This window comes from Erinaceus europaeus, chromosome 13 (assembly GCF_950295315.1).
Source record: "Erinaceus europaeus chromosome 13, mEriEur2.1, whole genome shotgun sequence".
Lineage (NCBI taxonomy): Eukaryota > Metazoa > Chordata > Mammalia > Eulipotyphla > Erinaceidae > Erinaceus > Erinaceus europaeus.
Genome location: NC_080174.1, coordinates 4759875 through 4783635, shown reverse-complemented (window position 1 = coordinate 4783635; position 23761 = coordinate 4759875). Strand labels below are relative to the sequence as shown.

The following is a 23761-nucleotide window of genomic DNA, read 5'->3' as shown; positions in this document are numbered from 1 at the left end:
TCACCTACCTGCAGATGAAGCTTGTCTCCTTCTCACACTTGACAGCACACTCCTCTGTGCTTCCTACACTCAGCTGCTTCTTCGTGGAGCTGGACAGGGAGGCCCCCTGTGTCGTCACATAATCATCAAGGGGGATTCCGTGACCTAAAGAGAAAATACCAGAGTGGGCCACTCAACTAGATTAAGGAACCTAGGTGTCCAACAACAGAGGAATGGCTAAAAGTTCTGAGGTCTACATACACAATAGAACACTATTCAGTTATTAAGAGTGATGAAGTCATCTTCTTCACCTCCTCTTGGATGGACTTGAAGGAATCCTGTGAAGTGAGATCAGCCAGAAAGAGAAGGGTGAAGATGACATGATCTCCCTCATGGACAGAAGTGGAGATACAAGAACTGGAAGAGAAACACAAAGCAGAACTTGGACTTGGTGTTTGGTGAATTGCACCAAAGTAAAGGGCTCTGGTCAGGGCAAGAAGAGGAGGTGGGGGGGGGGGAGATAGGACTTTAGGGTCCTGGTATGTGACGGTGAAAAGACCCCAAGTTGGGGATGAGTGTTTTGCAGGCACATAGCATGATGAGCTGAGAAATTTTACCTATGTGTAAACAACTCTGCAATAAGCAACCTCCCAATGAAATAAGTGCCAACTGATGAAATTTGTCAGCACCATCATTTAATTGTCACAACTTTGTAATCTATTGACTTTGAACACCCAAGTAACACTGACTGCCTTATTGACTGAAGATTAGGTGGCTCAGGAGAGGGAATAGATAGCATAATGGTTATGCAAAGAGACTCCCATGGCTGAGGCTCTCAAGTCTCAGGTTCAATCCCCATACCATCATAAATGAAAACTGAGCAGGGCTCTCATCAAAACAGTGCATCTGCATAACTAGATTGGATCATACTGAAGGATCTGAGTGTGTGAGCTCTGCGTAGTTGGGCTATTTGTCTCTTGACTGACAAGTATGGCATGTGAGAAACTTCTCCCTTTCTGTAAAGAGTCTCTGTTGTAGTTGTGGCTTCTTTTGCCATGCAGAAGTTTTTCAGTTTGATGAATCCATTCACTCATTTATTATTTGTCTGTTTGTTTGTTTGCTTTCCTTGAGAATGGACTTGAATCATAGGAGGTAACTTTAAGACTTAGATTGCAAAATTTCACCAAACCCAGCAATGAAAAGTCAAATGACACCATTTAAAAATGAGAGAGGATTTGGACAGAATATTCACCAAAGAGGAGATCCAAAGGGCCAAAGACAAAAGAAAAAAATGCTCAAGGTCATTGTTTATCAGAGAAACACAAATAATGACAATAGGATGCCACTTTACTTCTGTGAGAATGTCATACATCACAAAAAATAGTAACAACAAGTGATGGAGAACTTGTGGCAGTGAAAGAACACTTCTACACTGCTGGTGGGAACGTAAATTAATCCAACCCCTGTGGAGAGAAGTCTGGAGAACTCTCAGAAGGCTAGAAGTGGACCTACCCTATGACCCTGCAATTCCTCTCCTGGGGATAGATCCTAAGGAACCAAATGCAACCATCCAAAAAGACCTGTGTACACCTATGTCTAGCAGCACAATTTGTAATAGCCAAAACCTGGAAGCAGCCCACTTGTCCAAAGACAGATAAATATTACCAAAAGCTGTGGTCTAGATACACAGTGAAATACTATTCAGCTGTTAAGAAGGGTGATGTTGTCTCTTTAACCTCATTTTGGATGGAGCTTGAAGGAATCATGCTCAGTGAGACAAGTCAGAAAGAGAAGGATTAACACCAGATAACTTTACTCATAGGTGGAAGCTAAGAAACACAAGAGAAAGGGAAAACACAGAGTGAAACTTGGGCCGAATTCAGTGTATTGCGCTAAAGCAAAGGGCTCTGTGAAAGAAGGGAATGGACAGGGGTTGTGGGGGGGGGGGGGGGACTGATGTCCTAGTTCATGATGGTGGGAAAGGACTTAAGTTGAGAGTATTTCGCAGACACCTGTCATGGGGAGTTGAAAAACTGTACACAAGAACTGAACTGTTAATCATTAACTCCCCCCCAATAAAGGGATGGAAAAAAATCTATATTGGGGCCTGGTGGTGGCGCACCTGGTTGAGCGCCACCACCAGGCCCAGCGCCACCACCAGCGCCACATGTTACAATGCGCAAGGAACTGGGTTCGAGCCCCCAGTCCCCACCTGCAGGGAGAAAGCTTCACAAGTGGTGAAGCAGTGCTGCAGGTGTCTCTCTGTCTCTCACTCTCTCTATCCTTCCCTTCCCTCTCGATTTCTGACTGTCTCTATCCAATCAATAAATAAAGATAATAAAAAAATTAAAAAAGAAAATCTATATTGAAGAGTAATTGGATGGGCAGCTTAATTCGACCCAAAGATTTAGGTAGTGAGGAGATGGTCAAAGAAATCTTGAGCTATTGATAAATATCAAATACTTTGCGCTGCCATTTATCTTTTTCTTTTTTTTTTTTTAAAGATTGCTTTAAAAATTTACTTAAGTTGATGGAACAGAGAGAAATTGAGAGGAAAGGGGGCCAGAGAGGGAGAGCAAGAAAGAGAGACTCCTACAGCACGGCTTGTGAGGCTTTTCCCTTATAGTTGGGGAACGGGAGCTTGAACCCAGGTCCCTGTACATAATAATAGGTGCACCACTGCCCAGACCCAAGGCCATATTGTTTCCCCTGTCCAGTGGACAATGCACATCACTACCAGCTCAAGAGAAATGCAAGATGTCCTCATCCACAGCTTAAGACTTTGCTCCAGTGTTTGTCCCTGCAGAGCTGAGTTTGCCCGGGGCTCTGCAGAGATCCCAGCTTCATCACTTAGAGTCTGCAGATGCTCCTGAAAACGCAGCCTAGAATGTTCCCAGCTGTGGCCATGGGACGCGAGTGCAGACTGACAGGGATGCCGAGGTCACACCGGCTCCTGTGCTTAATATGAATTCGCATGGCCCCCGGGTCAGACCGATGGGGTTTACAGTTTGCGGCATTTGTCTACTTTTCGCATGTTTGGGAGCTACTCTCTGCCTCTGCCCTGATCCAGCTTTCCAGTCCTATTCCTGGCTTGGACACCATCTTCCCAGATAATACTTTTAGCCAACCTGCATGTTAGCTTAGGCAAAAATTAGTGAAGTCATGGGCCCATAAATATAAACTTAAAATAGACTTCTTAGCTTCTTCCAACATGAAGACGCCAAGGCTCATCTGCTGTATTCTTACCTCTAAGTTGCTGATTACTAAACAATTTGTCCTGCTTTGTATCTTGATGCTTCTCAGTCACCAAGTTGCACCATGCTACAGTGACACCATCCTGACTTCCCTGGGAAGACAGCTTCACCAACATGTCCTGAAACCCCACCTCTCCAGAAACCTGCCCCACTAGGGACAGACAGACACAGGCTGGGGGTGTGGATCCACCTGCCAACACCCATGTCCAGCGGAGAAGCAGCTACTGAAGCCAAAACTCCTACCTTCTGCAACCATAAAGACCTTTGGTCCATATTCCCAGAGGGATAAAGAATAGGGAAGCTTCCAGTAGAGGAGATGGGATCCAGAACTCTGGTGGTGGACATTATATGGAATTGTACTCCTCTTATCTCACAGTTGTCGATCATTAGTAAATCACCAATAAAAACAAATGAATAAATAAGCATCTGCTGATGTCTCTAGGCAAATAGTAGCCCCAATCTCCTTGGATTTTCTGGATCTTGACCCCTTAATTGCTCACAGCATTAATGGTCATCATGCCCTATTTCATATGTAGACCTATATCGCATGATGGTGACGTTTCTGAGTTACGACTCTGGTATTTTGGAAAACCTGTGGGAAGGGGAGCCTCCACACCTATTGTTCTTGAGTGAGAAAACTCAGGTCAATACTAGACCTGAGGGTTATTCTTCACCTCATTCCTGGAAAGTCACCAGCGGCACCCAGTCCTGTTGCAATCAGAGGCCGACAGGGACATTCCCCTCAACTAGCTTGGAAGCTCTCTCCCAAGTTTAGTGTTGTCCATCCTGTTGGAGTGGGGTGCTATTGATCTCCACAGGGTGAAAGGTCCAAAGAGATTTATGAAGGGAAGATAGCAGAGGTTCCAAAGTTTACCTGGATGGGATTAGGCAATGTGGCAACCTTGACCACTGGGGTGGAAGGGGGGGGCAGGTTGAAGAATGACAAGGAGAGCTGGTGGGAACAGCATGAGAAGATGTGTCTTTTGAGTCTACTTTGAGAGGAACATTAACTAGAGCGGATGTGCAGACGTGGACTTCTTTTCACCAATGAGACTCTCTACAGCATGTTTCCATGACAATTAGCCAGTAGGAAGGATCATTAATAATGAGATAGACATTTTCCAGAAACATTATTCTGAACCACCTGCAAAAATACAGGCTCTTAGGGCAGATACCCTCTAGGAAATGGACTTTCTAAGTCCAGAACCACAGCCCCTTCTCCCATTCTCAATTTTTCTTTCTTTTTCTTTCTTTTTTTTTTTTTCTTGCCTCCAGAGTTATCACTGGGACTCAGTGCCTGCACTATGAATCCACTGCTCCTGGGAGCCATTTTTTCCATTTTGTTGCCCCTGTTGTTGTTGTTGTTATTGTTATTGCTGTTGTTGTTGTTGTTGTTGGATAGGACAGAGAGAAATCGAGAGAGGAGGGGAAGACAGAGAGGGGGAGGGAAGGATAAACACCTGCAGACCTGCTTCACCGCCTGTGAAGTGGCCCCCCCACCCCCGCAAGTGGTGAGCTGAGGGCTTGAACCGGGATCCTTACACCGGTCCTTGTGCTTCACTCTATGTGCACTTAACCTGCTGAGCTACCGCCCAGCCCCCTCCCTGTCTCAATTTTAGAGACTCTACACTATAACGAGAAGTTACAGGGCAGGAAATGACTGATCAAATTAAAATTTAATTCTTGATAAATACATGGAAGGGCCATGGAGTAGACATGCAAGCCTAGATGTCCTCTTCACTCCACATTCCCTTCCAACCTGGGCTCTCTCACAAAGAAATGTGCTTTGGTAAATCCTGTCAATGAGATTTAAAAACAAATACAAAGTCATATCTCACCAAGAGCTAGGTTAACCTCTTTGAAGAGTTCTGAGGAATTGGATCAGACCAAATTATTAACATGAAGAATTCCATTTCTATCCAAATTTTGAACTGGGAGTCCCTTAATTAGGTTTCATTACTCATGTAAAGTTACGATGCTGCATGGTACATGGCACATGACACCCACCTTTGGAAGGAATAGATTGGTAGGAACTCCTTTTTTCTTTAAAAAAAAATACTAATAATATTTTCTTTAATTTCAGATTCTCTTATGGCAATAATGCTGTGTGGTGGATTTGTTAACCAGGAACTATTGGGCAAATTGATCTTTTTATAAGAAACGTGTCTATTTATTCTAGGCCAAATGTAGACGTGTGAGATATCAAAGCCACTGTGTTTTATTTTTAATCCCGTGGCATATCGACGCACACCCTGCTGGTGTATTTGAAAGAAAAGCCTCGGAGATTCATGAAGTGCGAACCGTGTATCCACCTCTCACTGAGCACACCTGGGAAGGAGTTTCTCCTCTCTTGATCCTTTCAGTGCACTCAAATTTAAGAGAGGAAATACCTTTCTTTCAAGAAGAGCTGATGGGACTAGAAAATCCATGCAGCAGTAACACAGCAGACTCTCAGGTCTGCCCTCCCAGCTTCAGTCATCAGCAACACCACATTCTAGGTCTGAGCAGTTCTTTGATCTCTTCTCTTCTTCTTGTCCCCCTCCTCTCTCTCATAAAAAAACAATTAAAAAAAAAACCTTTAAACTACAGAGAATGTATTTAACAGAAAACAAACAGAAAGGGCTTTGGAAGACTCTGCTCTCTGGTTGGTTACATGTTTAAGTCAATCCTGTTACAAAGAAGTTTGCTGCGACATCTGGGAGTGAGTCCTGACATGGTTCCCAGTGTTCCTGATCTTGAATTCATAGACAGAAACAGAGTACTCAGCCCTAATCTCACACAACTATTTCCCTCAAAACTACTACTTTCTGCACTGGATACTCATTGAGAGTTCTTTGAACAACTCCACTGAATTTGAATGTATCTGAATTTGATTTCAAGAGCAACTTGTAAAGTTTGGTCTGGCCATTTACAAATTACAATTCATTCTGGTCCCATCGTTGAGATGCCAAACATCATTTATCAGTTTCTCAGCCTCTAATTCCCAGTGTCCGCAGCGAAGTGAAACTTATCTTAAGGACTCCTTCGATCTTAAATTTAGAGTTGAACTGGGACGCTCATGAATCCAAATCTATATTACACAGATTGCACAGAGACCACGTAGAAAAAAGTATTGACTAAAGGAAATAATAATAATAATAATAATAAACTTACCTGGTTGCAGAAATAAAAGAAATAATAGGACCAGTTCCTTACGTTGCATTTTGGGGCTGGCCAGTAGTGACCAGAAAGCAGTGTGTCCTACCCCAAAATGTGACTGACTTACATGTGAGAAAGTACATCTCAGACAAGATGGCCCAACGAGGTTAATCATTCTCTTAGAGGTGCATGCCACTGTTGTCAGAGGGTTCAAACATGACCCGAGAGATGGTCTTACAAAATGTTTGAGAGCAGAATCCGCGGTAGATGCCGGGAAGTGAGGAAAGCAGTGCCCAGCCTTGGCTGACCAGCCTTCTTTTCTTTCCTGCATCTCCCCTCCTTTACCCCTCTCATGACCCTCCTTCCTTCTCCTCTCCTTCTCCCTTTACCTTATTTCTCCCTTTGCCACCTTCTTTCCTCTTCTTCTGCCCCTTACTTCTTTTCCCTGTCTCCTCAGCCCCAGTCATCTGCTCCTGTGAAATCACGAACGACCCACCTGATGCCAGCTGGGCAGCTCCCGACGGGATAGTCTACAACTGTAGTTGTGATCTCGCCTTAGGTATTCTCAGTTGAGTTGCTCTCATGATGCACTGAAACTCTTAAAAACTATGAAGAGCCTCAACAACTGTGGTTTCTGAGAAGTTCACTATAATATTTGCTGCATAGAAATAATAAATGGAATATATTTCAATATTCTTATTGGCAGGATTAACGGCTTACAGTAAATACAGCTGTTGGCCCATGTGTAAAATTTTTCACTTTTCCACAACATGCTGAGATTGATAGCTTCTGCAAAAAAAAAATTGACAGCAAAAGGAATCATCACCCAGCAAAGAAACTCCTTACAGAATGGGAGAAGATTTTTACATGTCATACATCAGAGAAAAGGATAACCAAAATATATAAAGGGCACATCAAATATAACAACAACAACAACAATGACCCTATCTGTAAGTAAGGAGAGGATGTAAACAGAATATTCGCCAAAGAAGATATCCAAAAGGAGGGTCCAAGTGGTGGCATACCTAGTTAAGTGCTCACATTAAAGTAACCAAGGCCACCAAAGTAAAAACCCTGGGTTGAGGGTGAGGGTGAATGTGCGGCTTCATGGGGCAGGGGGTGGGGAGGTTGGGGTGGGATGGGACACAGTCTTTTGGTGGTGGGAATGGTGTTTATGTATACTCCTATTAATTTGTAGTCATATAAATCACTGTTTAATTAAGGGGGAAATTGATTGAATGTCTCAAACTTTTTAATGTACAGACTATAGGCTGAGCCTTTGATATGTTGACTCTCTTAAAAGCTTAGATCAGTGGATGTTAGACCAGAAACTATCAGATACTTAGAGGAAAATATTGGCAGAACTCTTTTCCGCATAAGTTTTAAAGACATCTTCAATGAAACGAATCCAACTACAAAGAAGACTCAGGCAAGTATAAACCTATGGGACTACATCAAATTAAAAAGCTTCTGCACAGCAAAAGAAACCACTACCCAAACCAAGAGACCCCTCACAGAATGGGAGAAGATCTTTACATGCTATACATGAGACAAGAGTTTAATAACCAACATACATAAAGAGCTTGCCAGACTCAACAACAAGACAACAAATAACCCCATCCAAAAATGGGGGGAGGACATGGACAGAATATTCACCACAGAAGAGGTCCAAAAGGCCGAGAAACACATGAAAAAATGCTCCAAGTCTCTGATTGTCAGAGAAATGCAAATCAAGACAACAATGAGATACCACTTCACTCCTGTGAGAATGTCATACATGAGAAAAGGTAACAGCAGCAAATGCTGGAGAGGGTGTGGGGTCAAAGGAACCCTCCTGCACTGCTGGTGGGAATATCAATTGGTCCAACCTCTGTGGAGAACAGTCTGGAGAACTCTCAGAAGGCTAGACATGCACCTACCCTATGATCCTGCAATTCCTCTCCTGGGGATATATCCTAAGGAACCCAACACATCCATCCAAAAAGATCTGTGTACAAATATGTTCTTAGCAGCACAATTTGTAACAGCCAAAACCTGGAAGCAACCTAGGTGTCCAACAACAGATGAGTGGCTGAGCAAGTTGTGGTATATATACACAGTGGAATACTACTCAGCTATAAAAAATGGTGACTTGACCGTTGTTAGCTGATCTTGGATGGACCTTGAAAAATTCATGTTAAGTGAAATAAGTCAGAAACAGAAGGATGAATATGGGATGATCTCACTCTCAGGCAGAAGTTGAAAAACAAGATCAGAATTAAACACACACACACACACACACACACACACACACAAATAGAACCTGAAATGGAATTGGCGTATTGCACCAAAGTAAAAGACTCTGGGGTGGGTGGGTGGGGAGAATACAGGTCCAAGAAGGATGACAGAGGACCTAGTGGGGGGTGTATTGTTATATGGGAAACTGGGCAATGTTATGCCTGTACAAACTATTGTATTTACTGTTGAATGTAAGACATTAATTCCCCAATAAAGAAATAAAAAAGAAAGAAATTTTACTAAACACCAAAAAATTTTTTTTTAAAAAAGCTTAGATCAGGGAGAACAGAAGCAACTGGTGGCATAGCTATATACAAATAATGTCAAAGGACATAAATTATGGTGATGTTGTGTATGATACAGCAAATCCTAACAAAGGGATTTTTCAAAGTTAGCCCAATTGCCAAACAATGTGATTATAGCAATAACTATCTATTGCTTTCTTAAACCCTAAGACAGCAGGAACCTCCCACTTCCTCTATAGAGCCTGTATTTCCCCAGTCCTGGAACCTCTAGGGTGGGGCTCACTTTCCTGCATGTTTCTCTCAATTCATAACAAATGATATTGCATCTGCTGATCCCAACCTAATTAACGCAGTGAGTACCACCTCAGCATACTTCACTTCAGACTGTGTCCAGAGATGTCAGGCATGGAATGTCAACCCTTCACCCTCATTCCTCAGGGGAGACTTTCCCTTTCATAGGATTCTGTAATTCCATTTCAGGTGGTTCACTTCCTAAAAAAGTCCCAAAACCTAGATATAGACCTGGTCCTATGAGATAGGGCATATGTTCACATGTATCCATAAATTAGGACCAAATATATTCCTGAAAGCAAAAGTGCACAATAGTCTAGTAAATCAGTATAAAGTTCCTAATGAAATAGTGTCTACTTAGACTTAGAGACCCTCCTCACCTACTTCCTATTACAGTTCTCTCACTCCAAAGCTAAACTCATCAAAGCAAGGACGGCAAAAACTGAATAAGGCAAGAGACTGGCATACTTTAATGATGACTCTTTAGTCACTATCAGGCCACCCCATCAGCTGGGGCCCTATTCGGGGAGTCCTGAGATTCCCAAACAGACATGATGGGCCTAGACCTCGAATAAATTCCTCTCTCCATTGATACTGGTCATTCCTATCAGGAACAACAAAACAGACCGCTTTTTGGCCCCCATAGGACCTTGCTTCAACTTGGATCAACAACAGTAGAGAACGTTCCATCCTCCAAAGGAAGGATGGACAACATACTCTATGCTCCACCTGGGGAAGATGGGTCAATATTGGGGCAGCTTGGAACGTTCCTACTCATGACCACAGAATGTGAGCTCAGATCTACAGGGATGCGGAGGTCACATAGGCTCCTAAGCTGAATATGGGCCCCAGATCACATCAAATTGATTGAGTTTACAATCAAATATATATACCTTTCCCTTATTAGGGAGCTACTCTCTTCCCTGATCCAGCTTTCTGGTCCGTTTTCCAGCCATGACATCATCTCCCCAGACAATAACTTGGATCCACCTGCATATCAGATTTCAGGCTCAGGGGGAAAAAAACTAGTATAGCCACAGGCCCTTTGGAAAATAACTAAAATATGCCTACTAGCTATCTACTAAGTGGAGACCCCCCCCCCCCACCAACTCTTTATCTGCACTACTCCAGCCTTTAGGTTCATGATTAGTCAACAACTTGTTTGGCTTTATATGTTAACTCTCTTTTCAGCCACCAGGTTCCAGATGCCAACCAGATTTCCCAGGACAGACAGCCCCACCAATGTGTCCTGGTGCTCCAGTTCCCCAGAGCCCCACCCCACTAGGGAAAGAGAGAGACAGGCTGGGAGTATAGATCGACCTGTCAATGCCCATGTTCAGCGGGAAAGCAATTACAGAAGCCAGACCTTCCACCTTCTGCACCCCACAGTGACCCTGGGTCCATACTCCCAGAGGGATAAAGAATAGGAAAGCTGTCAGGGGAGGGGATGGGATACAGAGTTCTGGTGGTGGGAATTGTGTGGAGTTGTACCCTCTTATCCTATGGTTTTTAAAGTGTTTCTTTTTTATAAATAAATAAATTAATAAGTGAAATAAAAATAAGTAAAGTGCCCAAGGACCCAGGTTCAAGTCCCTGGTCCCCACCTGCAGGGGGAAGCTTCACAAGTGGTGAAGCAGGGCTGCAGGTGTCTCTCTGTCTCTGCCCCTCTCTATTTCCCTCTTTCATGTCAATTTCTGGCTCTCTCTATCCAAATAAATAAATGGATATATTTTTAAAAAGAGATCCAAAAGGCTAACAGGCATATGAATAAATGATATTTTTTATCATTGGCTATTTAACATTGGTTTTCAGTCATGAGATGCCATGGTTACAGTTCCACATCCATAGCTGTGAGTATGTGCAGCTCACTGAGTCCACATACAAAGTTTCTGTATCACAAATCCTTTCTCTTTTCAAATCTTATTAGTGGCTTAATATTGATTTACAAAATCATAAGATAATGGGGTATAATTTCATACCATTCCCACCGCCAGAGTTTTGACCTCATTCCCTCCATTGGAAGCTACAGTAGTTCTCAAAAGATTGCAGATATGAGTTAACCATTATTCATTTTTTTAAAAAGATTTTTTTAATATTTATTAATTTATTTTCCCTTTTGTTGCCCTTGTTGTTTAACATTGTTGTGGTTATTGATGTCATTGTTGTTGGATTGGACAGAGAGAAATGGAGAGAGGAGGGGAAGACAGAGAGGGGGAGAGAAAGACACCTGCAGACCTGCTTCATCACTTATGAAGTAACCCCCTGCAGGGACTATTATTTTCATAACTGTCTCTGTTTCTATGTATTTGCCTTTTCCCCCTATAGTCCTGCCTTCTCTTCCATTCTAAGTCACACCTACACCTATTTCTACTTCCAAATGTCCTTCCTTTTTTCCTTTCTATCTCTGGGTACTGATGGAACTGGGGTTCAGACCCCTCTGGTCATCTTCCCCCAACATTTGTCCCCTCTGGGAGCATGGACCCAAATTCTTTATGGGGAGCAGAAGGTGGGAGTTCTGGCTTCTGTAATTGCTCCACCACTGGACATGGGTGTTGGCAGGTGGATCCACACCCCCAGCCTGTGTCTGTCTGTCCCTAGTGGGGCAGGGCTCTGGGGAGGGGAGGCTCCAGGACAAACTGGTGAGGTCGTCAGCCCAGGGAGGTCAGGATGGCATCATTGTAGCATCTGCAACTTGTTGGCTGAAAGGTGGTAAGATGTAAAGCAGGACAAAATGATTAATGAACAGGAGTGAAAAAGTAGGAATAGAGCAGGTGAGAATAGGGGTCTTAGGGTGAAAATAAACAAGAAAATTTATTTTAGGTACATTCCCAGGGGCCTGTGACTTTCCTAGTTTTTGCTTGAGTTTAGTAACTAACAAAGAGGTGGACAAAATATTGTCTGGGAAGCTAGTGTCATGGTTGAGAATAGGGCTAGAAAGTTGCATTAGGGCTGAGAGTAGCTCCCAAACTTGAAGAAAATCTATGAATATAATTAACCATTTACCCCATTGGTCTGACCCAGGGCCCATGTCTGTTCCTATTCAGCAAGGAGCCTGTGTGACCTCTGAGTCCCTGTCAGTCTGAGCTCGCAGTCCCTGGTCACAGCTGGGAACATTCTAGGCTGCACTCATGTCAGGACCCGTCTTCCTCGAGCGGCAGAGTAGGCTGACCGGCCTCCCTTCAGGGAGTGGGGGAGTCCCCGCCATTGCTGCTCTACAGTGAGGGCAAGGTCCTGGAGAGGCCGCAGGAAGGCTGGCGATGACGTTCCTGAGGGACTTGACCAGTGAATCGCATACCATTTCCTCTGACAATCACCGTAGTTCCAATTCCAGAGACAGTTTATCCCTCTGGGAGTATGCACCCAGGGTCACTGTGGGATGCAGAAGGTGGAAGGTCTGGCTTCTGTCATTGCTTCCCTGCTGAACATGGGTGTTGGCAGGTGGATTCATACTCCCAGCCTGTCTCTCTCTTTCCCTAGTGGGGTGGGGCTTTGGGGAAGCAGAGCTCCAGGACACATTGGTGGGGTCGTCTGTCCAGGGAAGCCTGGTCCTATTCTTTATCCCTCTGGGAGTATGAACCCAAGATCATTATGGGGAGCAGAAGGTAGAAGGCCTGGCTTCTGTCATTGCTTCTCCACTGGACATGGGTGTTGGCAGGTGGATCCACACCCCCTACCCTGTTTCTCTCTTTCCCTAGTGGGGCAGGGATCTGGGGAGGTAGAGTTCTAGGAAATATTGATGGGGTCGTCTGCCCAGGAAATCAAGATGGTGTCATGATAGCATCTGGAACCTGGTGGCTGAAAAAGCTAAGATATGAAGCAGGACGGGTCGTTCTGCTTTATGTCTCCATACTGTTTTCTGTATGGACTCCCTCCAAACAGCGAAGCAGACTTCTCTTTTCTCTCTACCCTTGCCAACACCTGCCATTTCCTGCTTTGTTGTTGTGGGTCATTCTTGTTGTGAATTCTAAGTTGTCCTTGTTGTTTTTCATTGTTGTTGTAGTTATTATTGTTATTGATGTTGTTGTTGTTAGATAGGACAGAGAGAAATGGAGAGAGGAGGGAAAGACAGAGGGGGGAGAGAAAGACAGACACCTGCAGACCTGCTTCACCAGCTGTGAAGCAACTCTCCTGCAGGTGGGGAGCCGGGGGCTTGAACCAGGATCCTTGCTGGTCCTTGCACTTTGCGCCACGTGCGCTTAACCCGCTGCGCTACCACCGGACTCCCCTGAATTCTAAGTTAAGACTGTGTTTATTTCTTTAAGGACTCTCCATTCTGTTTTCTCTCTCTTTTTAAATTTTTTTTATTTATAAAATGGAGATGTTGACAAGACCATAGGATAAGAGGGGTATAATTCCACGCAATTCCCACCACCAAGACCTGCTATCCCATCTCTCTAGTAATGAGAGAAGAGGGACATTTTTCCCATGTTTGTGAGCCCCTGTATGTCTTCGTCGAAGAAACTCCTGTCTAGAAATGTCGCCCACCCTTTGTTGCTTGGCCTGATTTGTTGTTATTGAGTTGAATTATTTATTTCCATGTTTCGGTCTCAGTCCCTTGTTAGAAGTGTGATGTGGAAATGTCTCCTCCCAAATGCTAAGGTTTCTTTCTACCCTTGTGGACATTTCTTTTGATGTGTCAAATTGTTTAGATTTGATACAGTTCCATTTTGTTTTTAATTTTTCTTCAGTTTACCTCGCAAATGGATTTGAATGTTCAAGTACATCTATGATGATAAGATCCTAATATGTTCATTTATGTTTTCCTCTTTGTATTTTATAGTTTCAGGTCCAGTTTCCTAGTATTGAATCTATTTTGATTTAATTTTTAGGTATAGTATTTGATGATGGTGTAGTATCTTTCTTGTTTCTTTCCTCCTCTCTCTCTTCCTTTCTTATTTCTTTCTTGCTTGCTTTCCATGTTGCTGTCATGTTCCACACAATGTGCTAAAGAGGTTTTTTTTCCCCTACTGGATAATTTCCCTTGTCATATATTAGAGGTCCATATATCTGCAAATTTATTTTTTAATGTTTATTTATTCCCTTTTGTTGCCCTTGTTGTTTTATTGTTGTAGTTATTATTGTTGTTGATGTCATCGTTGTTGGATAGGACAGAGAGAAATGGAGAGAGGAGGGGAAGACAGAGAGGGGGAGAGAAAGACAGACACCTGCAGACCTGCTTCACCGCCTGTGAAGAGACTCCCCTACAGGTGGGGAGCCCGGGGCTCGAACCAGGATCCTTACACCAGTCCTTGCGCTTAGCGCCACGTGCACTTAACCCGCTGCGCTACCACCCTACTCCTGTATGTGCAAATTTATACCCTAGATTTTTATTCTATTCATTTTGTTTGAGTGCTTGTTTTTTATCAGTACCACATTGTCTTAATTACTACTGCTTTGTAATATATTTTAATCACATGTAAACACTCAATCACATCTTTCTTTAGTCATCAGAAAGATGTTATCATTACAACTTATGGTCTCTGGAAAATAATGGTAATGTACACATGTGAGAATGTGAGTAAACCAGATAAAATGTCTTTTCAACTGAAAAATGTTTGACTTCATAAACTCCCTATAGCAACGTCCTGACTGGACATGTTCACTAAGGTGAGACTGTACAGCTGCTCGTGTGAATGCTGGATTCATAAATGCCGTAAGTTCTGACTAGAGTGAGTATAGTCATAAGAGCCTAAATTCTGTACTGTACTGCACAGATTTTGATATAAGCACCATCATTTTATACATCACTGCCTTTATTTTAAATTAATTTTCTTTTCTTTTTCTAGTTTTTATTAGTGGGTTAATAATGATTAACAAGATTGTAAGATACCAGCGGTATAATTCCACACAGTTCCCACCACCAGAGTTCTATGTCCCATCCCTGCCATTGGAAGCTTCCCTGTTCCTCTGGGAGGATGGACCAAAATTCTTTATGGGGAGAAGGTGGGAGTTCTGGATCCTGTAATTGTTCCACCACTGGACATGGGTGTTGACAGGTGGATCCACACCCCCAGCCTGTTTCTGTCTCTCCCTCGTGGGGCAGGGGTCAGGGGAGGGGTGAGGTTTCGGGACACCTGGTGAGGGCGTCTGTCCAGGCCAGTTTTAGATTAGAGTGGCGATGTCTGCACCTACAAAGTCCAGATGCTGCTGCTTCTGACAGGCTTTCCCTCTGGGAAAAGATTTTGGGAGAAGATTTCTCTTACTGTATTGTGGTTCCCGAGAAAGCATGTATGTGTGTGTATGTGTGTGTTTAAACGCACACCCTTGCTTGTACACAATGTGTACGTGGAAATCGAAAGGGTAAATCAAAATTGTAAAAGAGTTGCCTCCTATCTCAAATCGCCTAGAGATGCCATGTCTTGTTACAGCTTCTGTGCTCCTCCTCATCACCTCTGCTCCTATTCTACCACGACTGTGGGAAGAATCACTACCCACAGGTGGCCTGCTGGTGACTCTCCGTGCGTCTCCTTCTGACTTATTCTATCCTGGTCTCTGTCTTCTAACCCGTAATCATATTTCCATTTTAACTTCTTCCCAGTTTATCATTTTAACTTCTTCCCAGTCTGTTCTAGAAAAGGAGTCCAGACGCCGTCTTCCCATGAATAGCACTCAGTCACAAACCGATCCCATTTTAGCTGGGCAATGCCCTTATCCACCCTCCAAATCCCTTCCGGCTAACAACTCACCTCTACCATGTGTTTCTTAGTTTCCCTTTTTGTTGGATATTTCTGCTGCTTCTCCTTGCCCCTACCACCCTTGGATTGGAATGGAAAATTCTTTCACCGTGTCAAGAAATCATTAAAAATACAGGCCCCTACAAAGAACCTCTTTCTAAAGCTGAAAAAAAAAAGTTTTAGGCAAAGAAAGATGCATTGCTTCTGAGGAAACCAGAGTGGCAGAAATTACACCACCCTCCCCAGAGGGAATCAACTTGTGCAAATGATTATTCACCAGGACAAAGCAGTTGTCTCCTAACCTCCCGGCTCTGTGTGTGCACGAAAGTCACTGTGCCCAGAATCAGAGTTCTAGTTTCTTCTCTTCTCTCTCTCTCTCTCTTCATATACATATTGGAGGTAATCACTATAGTTATCACTTTGTTGTTGTTTTGTCATTTTATGTGTTTTATTTTTTATTACTGATTTTATAGAGATTTACAAAATTAAAAGGTTTCAGGATCATAATTTGTCAATCATACAAGGTGAATGTCAGGCACCACACCGTCCACCAACGTTTTGCATGCCTCCCTCCAGCAGAGCCCTCCACAGTTCTCACAAGCTCCGAGAGAGAGAGAGAGAGCATGATTACAATATTTTGCAGCTCTGTTTGTCTGTTCTTCTTTGTTTGACCTTATCTTGCTTTATTTATTTGTATTCTACATATCAGTGAATAAGTCCAGGTGGCAATTGTCTTGCTTTTAAAACATGTTTTATTTATTTTAGTTTAATGAGAGATACAGAGAGAAAAACCAGAGCCCTGCTTAGCTCTGGCTGGTGGTGGTGCGGGGGATTGAACCTGGGACCTCAGAGTCTTTTTCATAACCAGTATACTGTCTCCCCAGCTCAGCAATTGTCCTTTTTTCTAATTTATTTCACTTAACATAATCGTATCCAGTTCTGTTTTATACCAAAAGGATTGACATCATCCTTTATAGTGGGATATTAGTATTCCACTGAGTATATAATCCCTTGATTTCTTTATCCGTGCATCTTGTTAGTGGGCATTTAGGTTGGTTCCATGTTCTGGCTTTTCTGAGGGTAGATTTTAACCTACAGAACAACACCATAAATGACGAAAGACACAAGTAAATAAATTTATACAGTATACTTTTACATTTACAATTTTACAATATGGCCATGACAAAATAGTATCGTGTTCATATGAAGTGTCACACAATAGCAGTCATCCCTTCGAGAACAACAGCGCAACCTTTCAGGAGGGAAGAAACAGACACACTTCTTTTTTTCATATTGAGGGGTTAATGCTTCACATTGTAATCGCTGACAGATGCACACAATTTCATTATATGATAGGCCCAAATTTCCTGCCTATCCACCCTCTGCCTCCTTCCCCAGAGTTCCTTGCTTTGGTGCCATACACCATGTTTGGTCTTCGTTTCTCTTTGTGCTTACAATGTTTTAAATATCGGACACTATGCATCAAGAGACTATAATTACACAAAGGTAGAATATGCATCAAACCAAACCCTGGAACAACATGGCAACAACAAGCTCCTGATGGCTGATAGCAGAAGAGCGCCAGGCCCACTGCCGCGTCTCTTTAGCTCTGCCTCATTCTCTGTTTCTCTCCACATATCAAAAATAAAAGAAGGAGGGCATGAAACATGCCGAGCCAGATTTTCACTCTGGCCACTCTCTGTCTGCTTCTCATTTCAAAGAAAAGAAAATGGATTTTAAACAACAAACAGAAAGAATGAAAGCATCAGCCCAAGACAGTGGGATCACATATGTGCAAGTTTCCATCACTGCAATGAGGAAGGAAGGGAGGAAGGAGGGAGGAGGGAGGAAGGAAATCAGGACACAGCTTGGCAGGAAAGCAGAGAGAATGTAGTCCTTCCCCTCATCTTGGATGGAGCGTGAAAGAATCATTAGGTGGGATGAGCCAGAAACAGAAGGATGAACACGTACGGGGTGATCTCACTCATAGGCAGAACTTAGACAGAGACCAAGACAGAAAGGTAAATACCAAGGAGAGCTTGGAGCAGGTTTTGGTGTATGGACTCTGGGGAAGGAGGTTTGGGGGTGGGGGGAGACGAGGAGCATGAGGACAGAAAATGATCTAAGGTGGGGATGAGGATGTTTTACAGACACCTACCAAAAAGTATCAAAAAGCAACCATCAGGATCTGGGCAGTAGCACACCTGGTTAAGCGCTCACATTACAGTGCACAAGGACCGGGGTTCAAGCCCCTGGTCCCCACCTGCAGGGGGGAAAGCTTCACAAGTGGGGAAACAGAGCTGCAACTGTCTCTCTGTCTCTTTCTCTCTTGAACGGCCCCTCCCTTCCCAATTTCTCTCTGTCTCCATCTAAGAAAGAAAGGAAGGAAGGAAGAGAGAGAGAAAGAAAGAAAGCTAATAAAAAAAGAAAAGGGAGGAAGCAACCATTAAAGGCGACCCAGCTGAAGGAGAAACATGGAGACAGCCTCGGGAGCCCCCAAGGTCTTTACAAGAGAAAGAAGGTCTTCTCACCAATGGTCTAACAGGATGGTATAGAGCAGTATTCCCATCTCACAGCTGGGTTGGTTGTATAACACCAAGGAGCTGTTGATTCACTAGGATTCCGGCAGAAATTGCCAATCAGATTTCTGAAAAGAAAGGGATCATTAGTTTTATTTAATAATAAAAAAAAAAAACCCAACTGGAGTGACTAAGTCTCCTATTATTCCATTTAATAATGCAAAGTGAAACTCAAATAAGCAGGGTGCGACCCCATAGAATAATGTCACAGGTACCTCTCTTGAATATGTCTTGAATTATCTCTTTTGTTGTTTGTTGGACCTACACTTTATGCTGAAAACACAAAGAATAATTTCTTTTTTTTTCTCTTTTTACCACCAGGTTCTTCCTGTGCCTGCAGGACTATACATTATTCTGCTGCTCTCAGGAGACATCTTAAATCATTTTCCACAATTGAGACAGAGAGAAAGAGAGACAGACAGACAGACAGACAGACAGACAGAATGGCAGCTGCAACATTGCTCTAGACTCCCCTTCCCTCCTGCAGTTGAGGACTGGAGCCTTCAACCCGGGTCCTTCTCGTGCACTCTATCAGCCACACCACTGCCTGACCCCTACGAAGAATAATGTCTAATTGCTCTTACTTCAACTTTAAGCTTTCTAGTCACTGACCTGAATCCTAGAATGGAGGTTTCCTCTAGCCCGAGAAGCTTATTGAGCAACGAGGAGTGATCTGACAGAGCGAGTGACTAGGACAGACCCAGTCCCAGAGTTACAGAGAGAAGAGAAGCAAGGTAGGACCCGAGATGGGCAAGTCCGACTTCTTCATAGGGAGCTGATGCTACTGTCAGGACTCCCGCGGGTGGGTGTGCGTTCGAGCCAGGGCTGTGATGCTTTTCCCTTCTCTTCCCTGAGTCCTGCCCCCACCCCCAGGATCCCTAAAGGCTAAGTTCCCTGGCTAATGGAGAGGCAACGCAAGTCAGCCGGACTTTTCACGGTAAAATGGCAGAAGGCAGAACAAGACCCCTGGGACTTACACAGAGGGATGCTCCTCTGGGGTAAATTTGTGCTTGTGAGGGGTCTGTGAATCCCAGCGCTGACAGGTGTGCCCAGACACAGTCTTGGACACCGAACCTCGGTAGTTTTCACCTTTTCCTTTCAAACAGCGATCTGTTAGATTAGAAGGCAGTGGGCTGTTATTTGAATGAGGATAGAAAAACACCATACGGGAGTCAGGCGGTAGCGCAGCAGGTTAAGTACACATGGCGCAAAGCACAAGGACTGCGTAAGGATCCTGGTTCAAGCCCCCAGCTCCCCACCTGCAGGGGAGTCGCTTCACAGGTGATGAAGCAGGTCTGCAGGTGTGTGTCTTTCTCTCCCCCTCTCTGTCTTCCCCTCCTCTCTCCATTTCTCTCTGTTCTATCCAACAATGATGACATCAACAACAACAACAATAATAAATACAACAACAATAAACCAACAAGGGCAACAAAAGGGAAAATAAATAATAAAAAAAAATTTTTAAAAAAGAAAAAGAAAAATGCCATACAAGGAGTTGTCACAGGGAGCACAGTTGTCTGCGAGATGAAAAGGACACAGAGAAATCACACTTCCTTCTGTACCACAGCTTTTCAGAGTGGGGCACTTGAAAACTGCTGGTCTTCAGAAGCCAACTTATTTAGCTTTCTCACTCCTCCCCTGCTCCTCCAAAAAAATTATAATAACCCAGGGAAGAACTTGCTCAGAAATAAGGATCCTGTGCAGATACCCTTCTCTCTTCCTCTTGTTCACAGAGAGATAGGTATCAAAGTAAGCGTCTGGCTCCCCACCAAAGAAAGACCTCCACAAATACTCATAATTCATATTCATTGCTGAGGAATAATGTTGATGGAAAAAGTGGAATGGTATTAGCCACAAGGCTCTTTTTTCAAAAAGATGTACAACAGTCATACTACTCAAAACCAATATTATATGTGTGTGGAGAAAGAGAGAGAGAGAAAGAGAGAGAGAGAGAGAGAGACTTAACTGATAGAAAAATAAAACCTGGGAGAAGAAAGAAGGTGGTGACTGGGGGCCGGGCAGTAGCACAGCAGGCTGAATATTCAGCACATGGTGCAAAGCACAAGGACCGGCACGAGGATCCCGGTTTGAGCCCCCGGCTCCCCAGCTGCTGGGGGGGGGGGGTCGCTTCATGGGCAGTGAGCAGGTCTGCAGGTGTCTATCTTTCTCTCCCCCTTTCTATCTTCCTCTCATCTCGATTTCTCTCTGTCCTACCCAGAGACAACGACATCAATAAGAACAACAAGGGCAACAAAATGGGAAAAACGGCCTCCAGGAGCAGTGGATCCATAGTGCAGGCACCGGGCCCCAGTGATAACCCTGGAGCCAACAAGGAAGAGGAGGAGATGGTGACTGTCAGGCAGCTCTGGGCTAGCTCTCTGTGAAATGGCAACAACAGAAGCAGCACCTAAGGGAAGTAAACAAAGCAACAAATGGAGAACGAATACCTGGGACACAGAAAACGCAAGACAGCAAGAGAAACACAGGGAAAACTAGGAAGGAGATGGGGAGTGAGGCAAGGAGCTCCCTGTCCAGATTCCGCAAACCCCAGCTCCAGCATGGCCATCTACACCAACAAGCCTGCCAGACCCTGTTCATTGAGCCCTGAGTGAGTCTGCCATCCCGAGATAGCAGGTCTCAGCCTGCTCTACCCTGGGAAGGGCTTCACCCTGACACCTGAACTCAGCCAGAAACCACGGAGCCAGACTTGGGCCCCAGTCAGCCCAGGTGCCACTGTGTTCTGGTAAGTGAGGTCCCCAAATCCCAGGTGTGTGCCGACGGGGACAACAGGGGTCTGTCCCCACCAGGCCCTACTGCATCAGGGCAGGTGAGGGTCGTGGTGGCTGCAGTGTAGAATTACACCTATGTGACCTTATGGTTCTATTAAATTGCTCAGAATAAATAAGTAAAAAGCTATAGAAATGATATTTCAGAAACAAGTCATAAATAAATCTTATAAGTTATGTTAGCAAAATAAATGATTGAGAATTCAGGAAGGACTCTAAGTACTGAAGTACTAACCATTAATTCAGCTAATGATGAAAAAACAGACCACACTCTACCAAGACAGAAGAAAAGGAAAGAAGAAAAGTGAGAAAGACAAGCAGAACTATCTGGATGGCTAGTATCAATCCACCCTCTAGCCATTTCCTCAACAAGAAGCCCTAAGAGCCTCTGCAGTGGGTGGGCTGGGGTAGGGGTGGTGGTGTCTGTGTAAACTGCCACTCGCCCAGTGACTAGCTAGTACTGAAGGATCATCGTTGTAGAATTAGACTCGAAAAAGGAAAAAGGAGCTCCAGCAATAACCCTGGAAGCAAAACAAAATATAGATAGATGATAGATACATAGATAGATAGATAGATAGATAGATAGATAGATAGATAGATAGATATATGACAAATTAGGGGTTGGATGGTGGTACACCTGGTTGAGCGCACATGTTACAATGTGTAAGGACCCAGGTTTGAGCCCCAGTCCCCACCTGCAGGGGGAAAGCTTTGTGAGTGGTGAAGCTGGGCTGCAGGTGTCTCTCTGTCTCTCTCCTTCTCTATCACCCCCTTCCCTCTTGATTTCTGGCTGTCTCTACCTAATATATAAATAAATATACGAAAAAAAAATTTTAAAAGCCTGTCTAATCTTAAAAAGAAGAAGTTGTTGATACAACAGGTGGTAAAGAAGCACAGAAGACAAAGAAGGGGACACACGTGAATAACACATTGGCCCGAGTGAACTTCTTAGGACACAATGCTAAGATACCAGTAGACACAGACTTCTCCAAGAATTCCCCTCCTGAAACCCAGAGATCACACCACCAATAGAAAATCAGTGCCATCTAAGAACACATCCTCTGACAGAGCAGAATATCAGCAGGGTTAGTCTCGAGGGGGATCCCACCGAGCATGGTTGGTGACAGCGCTGGGGGCCTCGCGAGGCTCTAGCCACAGTCCTTACCAGAGTCGTCACAGGAAGGCACCTGGCAGTACTCCCACCTCACAGACTTGTTGGTTGTGTAGCACCAAGGAGCACCAGATTTACTAGGATTCCGGCAGAAGTTTGCAGCCAGATTTCTGCAAAAGAGGAGGGCAAGACTCTGACATTCCCCAAAGGCCAGATTATTGACTCTGTGTTTACAGTGACGAACTTAATATGCTGATGTCGGTGGCACCACCATTTCCTGTTCAGTTGTCATGGGGTTCATGGTCATACTGGATTCTGACTTAGTTAATACTAGTCAATAATATAAAATGAAAGTCAGAGAAATCTACAATAGCTAGGGTGGTAGTTTATAGAATGATGCTACAGGCGTTTCTTTTGGATAAATTTTAAATTACATCCTTGATGGTATACACTGAAGGAAATAAATCAGATAGACAGACAACTATAGAAATAATAGCGAGCTCATATCTGTAACGGTGGAACAACTACCGTAGCTTCCAGTGGAGGGAACGGGGGACACAAAACTCTGGTGGTGGGAACGATGCAGAATTATACCCCTGTTATCTCATGAATTTGTAAGCTAATACTAAATTACTAACAAAATTTAAAAAAAAGAAAAAGAAAATTGATCAGTTTCTGTGTGTTGGACCTGCATGTTACCTTGAGGACACAAGGGGCAATTCCTAGGTGTTCCTACTTGAGTGTTTAAGCATTCAAGTCACAGAAGTGAGCGTCCCCATTCCTGAAAAGGAGATGCCTTCTAACCTCATAACCTTCACGTGCTGACGGCAGAGGAGGACCTAGTGGGGGTTGGACTGTTATGTGGAAAAGTGAGCAATGCTATGCATGCACAAACTACTGTATTATACTGTTGACTGTAAACCAGTAATCTCCCAATAAAGAAATTTTAAAAGAAAAAAAATCCTTCACGTTGACTGTAAACCATTAATCTCCCAATAAAGAAATTTTAAAAGAAAAAAAAATCCTTCATGTGCTTTGCATAGGGGATCCCCAAAGCCAGTGCCTAAGACAGACCCATCCCAGAGTTCTTGAGTGAAGAAGGTGGGGTAGTGTTCCTTGCATGACAGCTGAGCACTTAACTACCTAGAATACCTGATGTTGTGTTCACTGATAACCAAAAGGAAACACAAGTTATAGGGTTTCTTATTGCATAGCACATGCAGAGACAAGACCCATGAGAACTTACGTGGAGAGATACTTATCGGGGCTGTAGTCATGCTTGTGAGGGGTCTGCTCTCTCCAGCCCTGACAGGTGTGCCCAGAAGCTGTCTTGGCCATATTACCCCGGTAGTTTTCACCATTTCCTTTTAGACAATGATCTGTTGGGATATAAGGTTGTTCTTTGAATTAGGGGGAAAAAACAGACA

The 23761-nt window shown here is 43.8% G+C and overlaps 1 protein-coding gene across 1 annotated transcript in view; it reads right to left on the bottom strand.

Moving 5' to 3' along the window:
- Positions 1-23761, bottom strand: part of PLG (plasminogen) — a 115276-nt gene that overhangs the window by 46318 nt on the left and 45197 nt on the right. Inside the window, exons 15-20 of the mRNA XM_060205117.1 lie at positions 23581-23713; positions 22389-22504; positions 19415-19547; positions 18399-18505; positions 6387-6566; positions 9-144 (exon numbers count right to left, since the gene is read on the bottom strand). Coding sequence (XP_060061100.1) covers positions 9-144; positions 6387-6566; positions 18399-18505; positions 19415-19547; positions 22389-22504; positions 23581-23713 — 805 coding nt within the window. The remainder of the gene's footprint in view (positions 1-8; positions 145-6386; positions 6567-18398; positions 18506-19414; positions 19548-22388; positions 22505-23580; positions 23714-23761) is intronic.